General features: G+C 32.3%; 1 protein-coding gene across 1 annotated transcript; it reads left to right on the forward strand.

The window, feature by feature from the left end:
• The first annotated feature begins 1523 nt into the window (after positions 1 to 1523).
• LOC106664187 lies at positions 1524 to 10488 on the forward strand. The gene is made up of 3 exons (XM_014389644.2): positions 1524 to 1700; positions 6689 to 6944; positions 9683 to 10488. The coding sequence occupies exons 1-3, from the start codon at positions 1546 to 1548 to the stop codon at positions 10049 to 10051; spliced, it is 780 nt and encodes a 259-aa protein (XP_014245130.2). The 5' UTR covers positions 1524 to 1545; the 3' UTR covers positions 10052 to 10488.
• The last annotated feature ends 2246 nt before the right edge of the window (positions 10489 to 12734 follow it).

Raw genomic sequence — 12734 nt, forward strand, 5'->3', positions numbered from 1 at the left:
GGGAAATACATAAAAGCAACAAGTGACTAAGTTTGCAATAGCACGTTATTTCATCAACTCATGAGCTTCCATTTTACAATTATGCAGAAGCAGAACTATGCAGAAGATAGATGTGATAGAAGGCATAAAAAAAAATCTACAAAAATGAAATAGATCTCTGTGAAAGTTAAAGATTTATGTAATTTTTTAAGGCTTTTAATACAGATGTCATTTCACCATCCACTCATAGTACACTTTTACTATATAGAAGTGAAAAAATGTTTTTTAGGTAAAGAAAAAATATGCTTTATCAGATCAACAAATATTTTTAACAACTTGCCACAACAATAATAAAATGAAATAAAAAAATAATTGTACACATTTACATGAATTAGAATATGCAAATGTCATGTCAATATAAAGAAGTTGAATAATTCAGTTTTACTTATTTCGTTGATCTCATCCAATAGAACTTCTGTACTGTGTATAGAACTAAAAACCAATTTTTGATTCCAGATAGACTATGTAGATAGTTATAGAAGATGAAGTCGTTCCAAAAAATAAATAAAAATGAAATTTCCACAAGTAATTTTTAAGGAAGTAATTTTTTTAAAATTTGCTTATGTAGATTTGCATATTATATCTTTAGAGAGCTGATTAACACGATAGAAAATAAGTTGCTACAATAATAAATAAAAATAAAATTTACACGAGTTAATATTGGGTTGTCCGGAAAATAATGCAGGATTTTGGTATTAAACAAAAAAAAAGAAACTAGTTACTTTAAAGCAATGTTCTTTAATCAAAATAATTTCCCATACNATACAAATGAGTAATCCTGTAAACGTAAACAGAATATTTTATATAGATTTTTTTTAATGAAAACTTAAAATCCTGCATTATTTTCCGGACAACCCAATAATTGATATATGACGTTATTTCATCAGCAACTCTTGTGCTTTTGTAGATTTCATATTGTTTTTCATCAAAATTATGAACTATTTCATATGGCAACTCTAGAGAGAAAAAAATACAAGTCTCCAGGGAGATAAAGATTGTCAAAGAACTTTTTAATAGTTATAGCAAGGAGAGGTTTTATTTTACCATCCAGCTAAAAAAGGAGTTTTCTGGAGGGCTAAAAAGGTACAGAGCTATCTTGAATTAATGGCAATAATTTAAAAAAATTACGAATAAAAATTGTATTGAATTATGATCGCCGACAACCTTAGGTGTTTTTTTTATGAAATTTTAATTTATAATTAAACTATTCAGTCTTAAAGATGTCAACAGTGTCGGTTCCTAAGAGCATAGTTTTTGTAGTATCTCGGCTATCTTTTGAGCTTTTCAGGCATTGCGATGTAATAATATTTATACGGTGAACCAACGTTATGTTAAATTCCCGTAATAAATATTTATTTAAAAACAACAAAACCCCTTCAATGAGTACATAATAGAATTGAGAAGGAATTTAACAAAAGCTTGCGTCCAGGGTCAATTTTACCGGCTTGATTGACGTCATTGGAAGCTCCTCCCTTTATCAGGGCCGGAACCCTGAGCAGGCGCACTATGTTTTGTAAGTTTTCAACCCTAAGGATCGGGTCGTGGCAAATCGCGAATCGGCGACCTACCATGGTCGGATCGGGCAACTTCTGTGCGGTAGCCGGCTGCTTCAACTCCTGGAGGAAAGGAAGGAAAGAGGGAAAGACTTACTCTTTCCACAGGTAGGCTTATTTACTTGACAATATTGATTCAACTACGTTTAGTTTGTCAATTACGTTGTCAAAAAAATATTCATTCATTCAACCTTCTGACAAAAATGCGCCAAAATATACATACATACTTGATACAAAAATTCTCGTTATTGTATAAGTCCAAAAAAAGTAAAAATACATTAAATAATTACATAAGTTCAGTAAATAATTACTAATATAATTAAGCTAAATTTTCACTTTATAATTTTGCACCATTTTTTATTAATTTTCGATCGTGATTCATTTATTAAAAAAATAAATATATATATCACATCTACGCTAAAAACATGGAAATTTCAATGATAATAAAAACAAATATATAAAATATACTCTTGGTATCCATTAATTATAATTTTTATAAGTAAAATCTTGCAAGTTCATTGGAAATAGTGGTCGCACTTTTTGTAAATAATGGTTCTGTTCATAGATGAAATTGTTTACTTAAATAATAATAATTTAATAAATTTAAATCTGTGAGTAGAACCATCATTTACAAAAAGTGAATCTTCATATTCAGCCCACCTTCATAATTTCATTTATTTATCGCACTATTCTTGTTCTGCCATAGCTTAGATATTTAAATCTTTAAAGTTAAAAAAAATATGTTCACGAGTGGACCATCCATCATCAATGGAAATTTGATTTTTTTTTAAAGTCAGAGATTAGGGTTATTTGAATTTAAGCCTTATCTATTTCAATTTCTCTGAATTCATTGGCATTTCCCTACTACTGCGCGTTTGTTCTAAAACGATTCGATCCACAAGGGAAAAAATCCAGTTAAAAATTATTAGACAATTGAAGTTGTCGTTTGGCAGGCGTGGTGCATGGATGTTTTGTATGTTTTGCTATCGCTTTTAATCGGTTTTAGAAAAGTCTAAGATTTGATCCAGTTCAGAAAGTTTCATATTGTCCCATTCTATGGAAAATAAAGATTTTTTTTTTTTAAAAGAATATCTTTAGGAAAAACTGATTCAAATGCATTTTCAAGGGCGCGTCGATGTGAGCTGTATGTAAACAATCATTGTGGAAGGGCAACGGGATCTGTTCCACTACCTCTGATAACATCACTGTGTGATATTACTGGTAAACGTCGGAAAACGTAGAAATTCAAAACGGTAGAAGGTTTTAAAGATATTTTACAGAAATAGGAAGAAATAAAAGATAGTTTGTAAAGTTTAGTCACGAAAGTAACCAATTTACAAAGCCAACTTAGCACGTTTGTTAACACAATTGAGAAATTCGAATCATAATGTACTGTTATAAACTAGTAAGATGAAATATCAAAAAAAAAAAAAAAAATCTAAGTGATAGCAAGGCAAACAATTTAATTCCATACAGGGTGTTCGGCTATTCGTGTTACAAACTTTGCCCGTAGAATACGTTCAAAGTGGAACCAAAAAGTCCTAATTAACTATGGTCCTAATCTCAACAGTGTCGGAGTTATTTCACTTTTTCTGATTTTTTAAGATTTCACGACTTTGCTTCAAATAAACAATGATAACTCAAAAACTAAAAAGTTTGGGACAAATCCGTTGATACCATTGAAAATTTGCAATAAGATGTGCTCAATACTAAACTTGTAATCGGTGAAATAAGCGTTTTAGTATCTAGAACTTTGAAAAATAATTATTACTTCAAAGTCGAAAAACTTACTATGGTGATTCTGAACTACTATTTCCAAACCTAGAGACCAGCAGATTTCAGAAAACGTACTCCATTTTATAACCTTTTTAGTTGTGTAATTGCTTTTTTAATTATTTTTTTCGAAGATGAAGATTTTGATGAAGGAAAGGAAAAAAACATGTTGACGGATTGGTAAAGTGAAATATTAATAATAATTAAATTCACTAATTTCGTGGTCCGCTTGACCAATTAATATATTACAATTAATTAAGGTTTTTAGTTGGGATAAAAAACCTTAATTAATTGTAATATATTAATTGGTCAAGCGGACCACGAAATTAGTGAATTTAATGAATTTAAATGAAGAATACTTCACTAAAGCTCTCCGTGGCCATTTCATTTGTCGCCGAGAATCCAATCCGATTACACGACATTTGAAAAATGGCAAAAAGGAGGGCAAATTCAAAAGGTGCGGTTGAGATGGGAAGTTGTCCGAGTGGATCGAGGTCACGATAGCTCAAGTGGTAGAGCAGCGGCGTATCTAGCCGAAGATCGTGGGTTCGAATCCCGCTCGTGCCATTGACTTTTTTTATCTCAACTAAAAACCTTAATTAATTGTAATATATTAATAATAATAAAAAAATAGACAACTTAAGGAAATTTCGAATGAATTTATTAAACGTTTGAATATTAAAACTCTTTTATTCCGGGGAATAATAATACAATAATTTTTTAATAAAAGTTGCAGTCGTGTTGGTAAATAAGTAAACACTTGTACTATTTTGCTTTCAAACCCTAATTAAAAAACGTTTAATAAATTCATTCAAAATTTCCTTAAGATTTTTTTCAATCTTTCCACCTTACCAATCCGTCAATGTTTTACCTTAATATACACAATTGAACAAGTTTCGTCTAAAAAAATTCACAAATAAAAACAAATTTATTCAGCTAACAAAAAGTGTGCTTATGAATCATGAGTATCCCGGGTGTTGGCAGTCCGAGGGCAGACCTCAGTCTTATCTGTCTTGCCACCGATATCTGTCTAGACACCCGGGGGGGTGTCAACAGCTAGTCCAATTTAGCACCCAACGTATGCAGTTACAATCTCTTAAATCTTACCCCTTAAATGCTTAAATACTCCTATTTACATACCATTCATTCAATTAGGGTGATGGAGTACTCGAAATCAATCACCCTTTACAACTATTACACAACTAACTTAATTGAGAGTCAATGGAGTACTCGATAATCCTCCGTCGACCTACACACTATTAATAATCTAATCTAGGGTCGATCTGGTACCTTCAACTCTAAACTCAAACACTAATAAATACACTCACTCAAACAAAACACAACTACAAAACATATAATACAGATGTACAATAAAAAACTTCCACGTCCTCGAAAAAGCGGAACAGGGGACCCAGAAACTTGTTACTGTGCCCAAGAACCTACACGCCCTCTGTAAGAAGCCAAGCTTCTATTATGTTTGACACATCGACCAACCTTTCTCTGGCTTTAGCCCAGGAGTAGTACCCTTGTGTCAACCACGTATGATGTTCTTAATCCGGAAGATGGAAGATTTCTCACTTCCGGCTCTGGTTCTCGGGGAGCCATTTACAGGTTGTGCTCTTGACACTCAAGAGCCTTTCGGACGACCTTTCTGTGTTATTATTTCTTTTCCTAGGCCGGCTTGCTACTAGCTTCTAGCACCTCGGGGTCTTTTTACCGCCCTCATTTACGCTAATAAATACAATCTTACTAGTTATAATCTTTCATACAATATGAACGGCTAAAAATAGGGGAGCCACTGGGTCCCATTAATATGACGCCCGTACCTCCTCCCTTTCACCCTAAAAACCCTTAAACTAAAGCTATTAGTGTAGTGGGTCTTTGGGGTTCTCGATATTCCTCCACAACACCCCACACATACTCAACACTCACGCTAATAAATACATTCCTTTCAGGTAGGAAAACCACGCGTGGAAAATACATACAATTTTCTATGGTTTGTTGTTACTAATATTAATATTACGTATTATTTTATAATAATTAATTTTCTTAATTTTTTAATTTATATTTTTAAAATTCTCTATACTTAACTTTAATAATATATTGGATTTGGATTTAATAATACAAGTCGCTCTATCTGTAAAGACGTATTCATATACTGACTATATATGAAATAAATAAAACAATAAATTTTAGGGTTTAGGCTAAAATACGCCGCTGCTCTACCACTTGAGCTATCGTGACTTCGATCCGCTCGGACACCAACTTCCCATCTCAACCTTGAAAAATGGCAAAAAGGAGGGAAAATTCAAAAGGTAGGTTGAGATGGGAAGTTGGTGCCCGAGTGGATCGAAGTCACGATAGCTCAAGTGGTAGAGCAGTGGCGTATATATCCGAAGGTCATGGGTTCGAATCCCGCTCGTGACACTGACTTTTTTATCTCAACCAATACCTTACTTAAAGATTAATTAATTGAAAAGAATTTATTTGGTCAGCGGACCACGAAACCTAATGGATTCAAAAATAATGTATACTCTATTTTTAGCTAATTTTTAATGAATAATTTATATAAGTTAAAAATGAAGAGATAATTGAATTTACACTCGCTAAATCTCTTGTCGGTCTCAGTTTTAAGAATATCTTTTGGTCATAGCTGTGAATTTTTTTAAATTCCGCTTGCTTGCAACCTCACATTCCTTGTTAAAGGTGTAATTCATAGTTCATACCAAGTGAAGAGTTTGTCATATTCAAATACATGCACTACAGTTTAGAAACACATTTAAAAATCTGAAATCTAGGATGTACTGGGTCGAGGGGGGAAAGCAGAAAAAACACTTACTATACCAACAAGCAAATACACAATTAAACAAACACAATCTCTCACAAAAATAGAAATGAACAAATACATACATGTGAACAAGATTAAATAAATATTTTCACGTGGCCATTAGTTTATTGTAAGAGAATTGATTGAATTCTGCACTGGCTATTCACTTCTGAATTTCAAGTCTATGAATTTAATTCTTGATGTATTAATTAAAGTCCTGCAATAAAATACGGAGTGTTTACGGAAAATAAACAAATTAAAAAAGAAAATATTATGGGAGTTCTTGTTGAGGAAGTTTTTCAGTAACATTTTAAATAAAAAAATGTAACATAAAACAGTAACATAAAAAAATGTAACATAAAACAGTAACATAAAAAAAAAACATTTTTGAGTTTATTTATTTATTTCTTCACTTTATTGTTAGTTTTTCAATGATTTGAAAGAAATTTGAGTTTACACGTCTTTTTTTAATGATTTGGTCACCGTGTGCTTTCAGCTTTCCCAAAAGGCCCCATTTGAGAAAGGTTTGGATCAAGTTCTGCTCGAGGAAAGACAGACTGAATCCCAATTCGGGCCGGATATGTTCGGAACACTTCAAACCGGAGGATTTCCAGCTTAACTTCAAGATGCAGCTCATGGGAATACCCGTGAAGAGGATGCTCGTCCCGGACGCCGTTCCTTCTATGAATCCACCCGAGATCGGGACGCAGACGCGCAGGAAGACAGAAGTCGAAGAAGAAAACGACGAAGGGGTATTTAAAACACTTTCGAAATTTTAACAACAAACAAGATTCCCCATTGTTTGACGTTATGAACAATAAAACATTAAAATTAGACTGGAGAGATAATTTTCTTTTAAAGAATCATCAGCATTATGACAATGACATTTTAAGACAATACTCAAACACTAGGCAATCTTTTATTTTCTTTGGCTGTGAGGTTAGATAAGATAAATCAAACTTTTCCTAGTCGCCTTTGAATTTGAGTTAATTTGAATTATCCCTGATATGGCTTTTACAGCCTATGTGGATGGAGTCACCTCTTTAAATATTTATTTTCTTTTTCATTAGCATTGTATTGTTTTATGACAATAATTCATTTTAATTACAATACTTTTTTTTTTTTTTTTGGTTGGGGTTTTTACACAGGGTGATTCACTATTCACTCATACGACAAAGTTCTTCAGGTGCTTCTGCACCTCAAATGCATAAAAATGTTCGTATGAATGACAGTCCAATTCTTAAACCCTTTTCCAGATATTCAAGATTTTCTTTTTTTCTCCCAACTATCTACGGTTTTCGTCATAAATACACTGGTAGCTTTGGAGCTACTCATTTTTGGGGAAGTCCAAAAAGAGAAAAAGAAGAAGAAAAACATTGAAAAGAGAAAATGTCCTTTAAGACGGTACCCTGCTAAAACTTTCAATTTAATTTTTGGTTGAAAAACAAACATTAAATCTTTCAAAAACTGCTAAATTTAAAATGAGTAAAGAAACTAAATTGCTAACCTCGTTGGAAAAATTCACGATAAAAATTGGCAAATTTTATAACAACTCCTTTGTTTAATAAGCTTTTTATCGGTATACCATTTTATTTATTTACATCCAACCAAAATGCAGAAATTTTATGCTAAATGGGGAAAAAAGTGGTGACGGTAAGAAAAAGGGGGAGGGGTTGCTCAAGTAATTCAACTTTTTGTCCCGGCCAAAATTTATTTCCTAACTTTAACACAATAATTAAAAAAGAAAAAAGAAAGAAAATGAAAGAAAATACATAAAAAAGTGGCAATAAACATAGCAAACAGCCAAAGCATAAAAATTGGATAAAATATCTTCAATAAACCCAGACAAAAAAAGAACAATACAAAGATTGTTAAATTCATCTTTAACGTAATACAAAAGCACGAAATAAAGAAAAATTCAACGTAAAAATAAGACAAGACACATAAAAAAGACAATAAACATAGAGTACAACTAAATCGTAAAGATTACGCTGAATTTTTTTTAAAAGGTTTGCTTTGTTTCATTTTTCTTTCTTTTTTGTGCTTTTTGTAAAGTTAAAGTTTGAATATAAATTTTGCCCAGGACAAAAAGGAGAATTAATTGATAACTCCACTCTTTATTTTTCAATCATCTTTTTGCCCATCTAGCATAAAATTTTGGTTTGATGTAATTAAAAAAAATGATATACCGGTAGAAAGGTTATTACACGAAGATTTTTATGAAATTTACGAAGCTCTACAAGCTCTAACGAGCTAGCAAATTTACACTGCCCTTCAAAAAAACAGACCACTGGTTTTTGCACGAAAAAATGGCCAAATTTGGAAATGCATATTTTCTCAGCCTTTTAAGTCACCGACCTGCACTAGGTCTCATTTTTTAGAATTTTTTTTTTCATCTGTAAATTCAAAAATTCGGGAACGTGTTAATTTATGGTACTTATTACGAAAACTTCAAATGGGACCAGGAAATCGAGCGAAATTTTAAAGGAGGAAATTTTAATAAGTTTTCAATTGGTCACATTTCATTTTTAGTGTGCTATGGAAAAAATCGATCACTCTGAAGACTGAAGCTAGGAAAACATTAAGAAAAAATTTTGATCGGCATAAAATTTTCTAAAAAATGAGACCCGCGACTTAAAAGTCTGAGTAAATTGCATTTCCAAATTTAGTCATTTTTTCATGCAAAAACTAGGTGGCCGGTTTTTTTTTGATTGGCAGGGAGTTAGTTTTTTCGCAAATTTTAAATTTAGCAGTTTTTGAAAGATTTAGTGTTTGTTTTTTAACAACAATTAAATTGAAAGTTCTAGAAGTGTGCCTTCTTATTTCTTCTAAAATTTAACGCTCTTTTTAATGCTTGTTGATTTCCTACCCACCCTATGAGATTTGCATATTTAATTATCCTGTATAGAGGGTTGCAGTTTAGAAGCAGAACGAAAAATATTCTAAGAAACGTTCAAAACGCTCCAATTTTCTATTTATTTTGTTTTGTTGTAAGATGAGATAAACTAGACTTTTCATAATTTCTCCCAATTTTAGTGTTTCAAATTTATGGTTTAATCTTGCTGAGCCAACATTAACAGTTCACCAACTTCAAGGTCTTTGTTTTCTTTTATGAAATCATTAGCATTGCAACATCAATTTAATTTTTTCTGATGGGCATTTATGCACAGAAGCAAATAGAATGGATCTGGAATTAGATCGAATAAATGTCTCCAAAAAATCATAAAGCTTCGCAAGTTTATTTCTCTTCTTGTTGTTCTTTTATTGAAATGTTAGATAGTAATCTAGACTTTTCAAAATTTTATAATTGGTATTCACTTTTATTTATCGCTGATAGGTTTTTTTATATTCGTATGGGGCTGAGTAATCATCGACGATTCAAGGTTATTAGATCATCATTTTAACGCAAATTTTTAAACTAATTTGTAAAACTTGTAATTTAATTTGATAGGTATTTTTGTAAAAAATTCGTGTTTTTTTAATATTTTAGGAAGACCCGAACACGTTTCAGAGCGTCACGGGAGACGTGGAGGCGATCTCGGACTTGCCGACATCCGTGACTGACACAGGGTTCAGAACAAAACCGACGCGGAAAAGCTTTCAGAAATTGAACAAGTCGAAACTTTCGACGGGCGAGGCGAGAAAAGCCCAGGAGAAAAGCCATAGAAGGGCGATCAACGGGGAAAAACCGACCGGACGGACAAAACAAATCAATTTACTGAAAATGAAGGTGAACAGCGTGAATAAGATCTCGTCCCCATCAGACGAACTCAGCTGTCATGGAGCACTGAAGACCGAGAAACAAGTCGAGTTCAGCATCGTATTTTCCGCGACAGAACTGAAAATATTAAAAGGATGAAACAACATTTTTATTTCAATCAAAATCCTTGTTTTTGGTAATGATCAAACCTTCAAGTTTGAAATTTTGTCCCAAACACAATGATCTGGTGTTTCGAAGAACGAACGACTAGATTGTCAATTATTAAATGGACCTGGACAAACACCTTTTTATAAATTTTTTTATAAACAACAACGTTTATAAACAATTCATTAAAAAAAAAAAAAATTATTAAAATATTATTTGAGTGTACATTTGTACCTCAATGAAACACTTCCGTGCTCTGGAAGTAGACGAGACAAAGTTCAGCCTGAACGTGCAAAATCGTCCATTTGTTTATCTTATCTTCGTTTACACATTGTTATTTGCGGCTGAAGCTTTTCGAACTTTCAATTTTCCTCAAAATGACGAACATTCCTCAGAGATTTTTTTACAGTGTTCATCTAAACAAGAAAAAATATAATTAGATACAAGTTCATTTATACAGTTTTCACTAAAAAAATTGAATTGATTAAAAAAAAGCAAGTATTGTGTTAAAGATTTACAATGAAACTTGTTTTATTAATGTAATTTTATTAAAAATAAAAAACTTTATTTACTTTACTTACTTTATTTACTTTTATTGTTAGTTTTATTTGATCTAATGACTACGATGAAGAAAAACCGAATTATTTTAAATTTAAATTTTATAAACAAAATGATTAGATACATAATGCATGCAATAGAAATAGGAAGCACAGGACATTATTCGAGAACCAAATAATTGAAGACCACTTAGAATGCTAAATATAAACACCCAAACTGAAATAAAAACAAGCAGAAAAAGCGACAAGGATAAGGAGGAAGCCTTGGTGGATAAAAAGAATTGGCACTTCTACAAACGCTGGCCAAAAGAAAAATGCAAGAATATTAGATGACAAGCGACACTGCCGCAAGGCACCTAATAAAATAACACAAATAGACATAAAAGGTTATATAAATTTTGGGTATTAAAAGCGAAAATGGCATATTAACCTATACAAGGAAGTAATAACCAATAAAATATCCTATGGTTCATTAAACAGAATGTTTGAATTGAAAATTTCCGTCAGACCCCTAGTACGAACAAAATAATGAAAAGGGTAAGAATGGCACCATCTACTGGTGCACTGATGGATCAAGAAAGCAAGGGTTATGGGTAGGGGGTGTTCGAACCCACGGGAAGTACAGGTAAAGTACACCAGTAGCTTCCAGGCTGAAATACTTGCTTCTTAGTACTCAGTTTCACCTGAACAAGGGTAAAACAAAAATAAGAACATAACTACCATGTCAGATGGTCAGGCAACCTATCAGAACAAGGGGACCAGGTTGGTGTGACACGAATTTGGACCAAATTTTTTTTGTGATTCTACACTCCAAAATGTCGGACACATATCAGCCAATTCTTGTCAATAAGCCAAAAATTTTTTTTTCAAAGTTGAAATTTTCCCGTTTTTAATATTTTTATTTCGCCGTTCTACTTGCACAAATCAACTGTGTGAATATACCATTTTACAGTATTTTTATGTAGATTGGTATAAAACTATAGTAAAAGCTATCAAAGTTTAAGAATAACGAAAAAAATTCCAAAATCCAAATATTTTCCAAGTAAACTAGCCCATATTTTTTTCGTGAAACTAAAATGAAATTTAGTTTTACCCTCTTTAGAGACCCCTAAATATAAATTTTTATTGAGTTTAAATTTAGTGATTTTCTGACACCTAAAAGTTTTTCCTGTTTTTGAGAAGTTTTATCAAAATATCTAATTTAAACGGCTATAATTCGTGGATAGCTGTATAGAGTTGGGCACTGACCTGGTGAGTCCGTTTTCTTCGAATTCTTAAATTTTCTTATGCATTTTTTGAATTTATTTTTTTATTTATTTTATCACTACCTGTATTGATGAAATGTACATCTCGTAATATGAGGCTATTTACATATTTACATTATACACTGTATATCGTGTCTTGAGGGGAGTCGCCAACCATTGTTGGTCTCCCAGTTTTGTGCAAGGTTAATCCTTGATGAAGAGGTCCTGAGGCCATCTCCGCTTTAATCGGCGGACAGGATTGTAGGGATGGATTATGTTGGACATGGTTTGGGCTTGTGGGATGGGGTGAGTGGAGAGTTTGTCGTGGTACTGGGTAAATTTGGACGGGATTAATTTATTTACAAATGGTATTTTGAGGTCATTGTGGAGGGTGGTGTCGGAGACATAGTAAGAAGCGTTAACTATAATTCTAAGGACTTTGGATTGGAAGTATTATCCCATTTCAGCAAAATATAATGTATTTAACTCTGCAAGGCGGTAATGTTATACGGTGCTCAGGTTTGGGGCTATAAATGGTATGACAGTGTGGAGAAATTGAACAAATATTTTGTCAAAAGGTTTTTCCTAAGAAAGGATACACCCGATTATGTCTTATATTTAGAGACAGGGATTGACCCATTGTATTTCAACACATTAAGCCCGCATCTGATATCCAAAAAGTTTTATCATTGTCTTCTGCTAGACTTCCTCGAATTTTGGCCTTGAAAATACTAGACAAGAAAATATTTTGGGCAAAAGAATTTGACAATTTGTGTCTACAACACGGTTTAACTCCCTTGAGTTACTCCGACATAAATAAAAATAGTGTAGAAAGCTTGGTAGATGTTTTAAGAACTGATTTTAAAAATAAACTAA

The sequence above is a fragment of the Cimex lectularius genome, unplaced genomic scaffold, assembly GCF_000648675.2.
Source record: "Cimex lectularius strain Harlan isolate CLEC.00 unplaced genomic scaffold, Clec_2.1 scaffold50, whole genome shotgun sequence".
Classification (NCBI taxonomy): Eukaryota; Metazoa; Arthropoda; class Insecta; order Hemiptera; family Cimicidae; genus Cimex; species Cimex lectularius.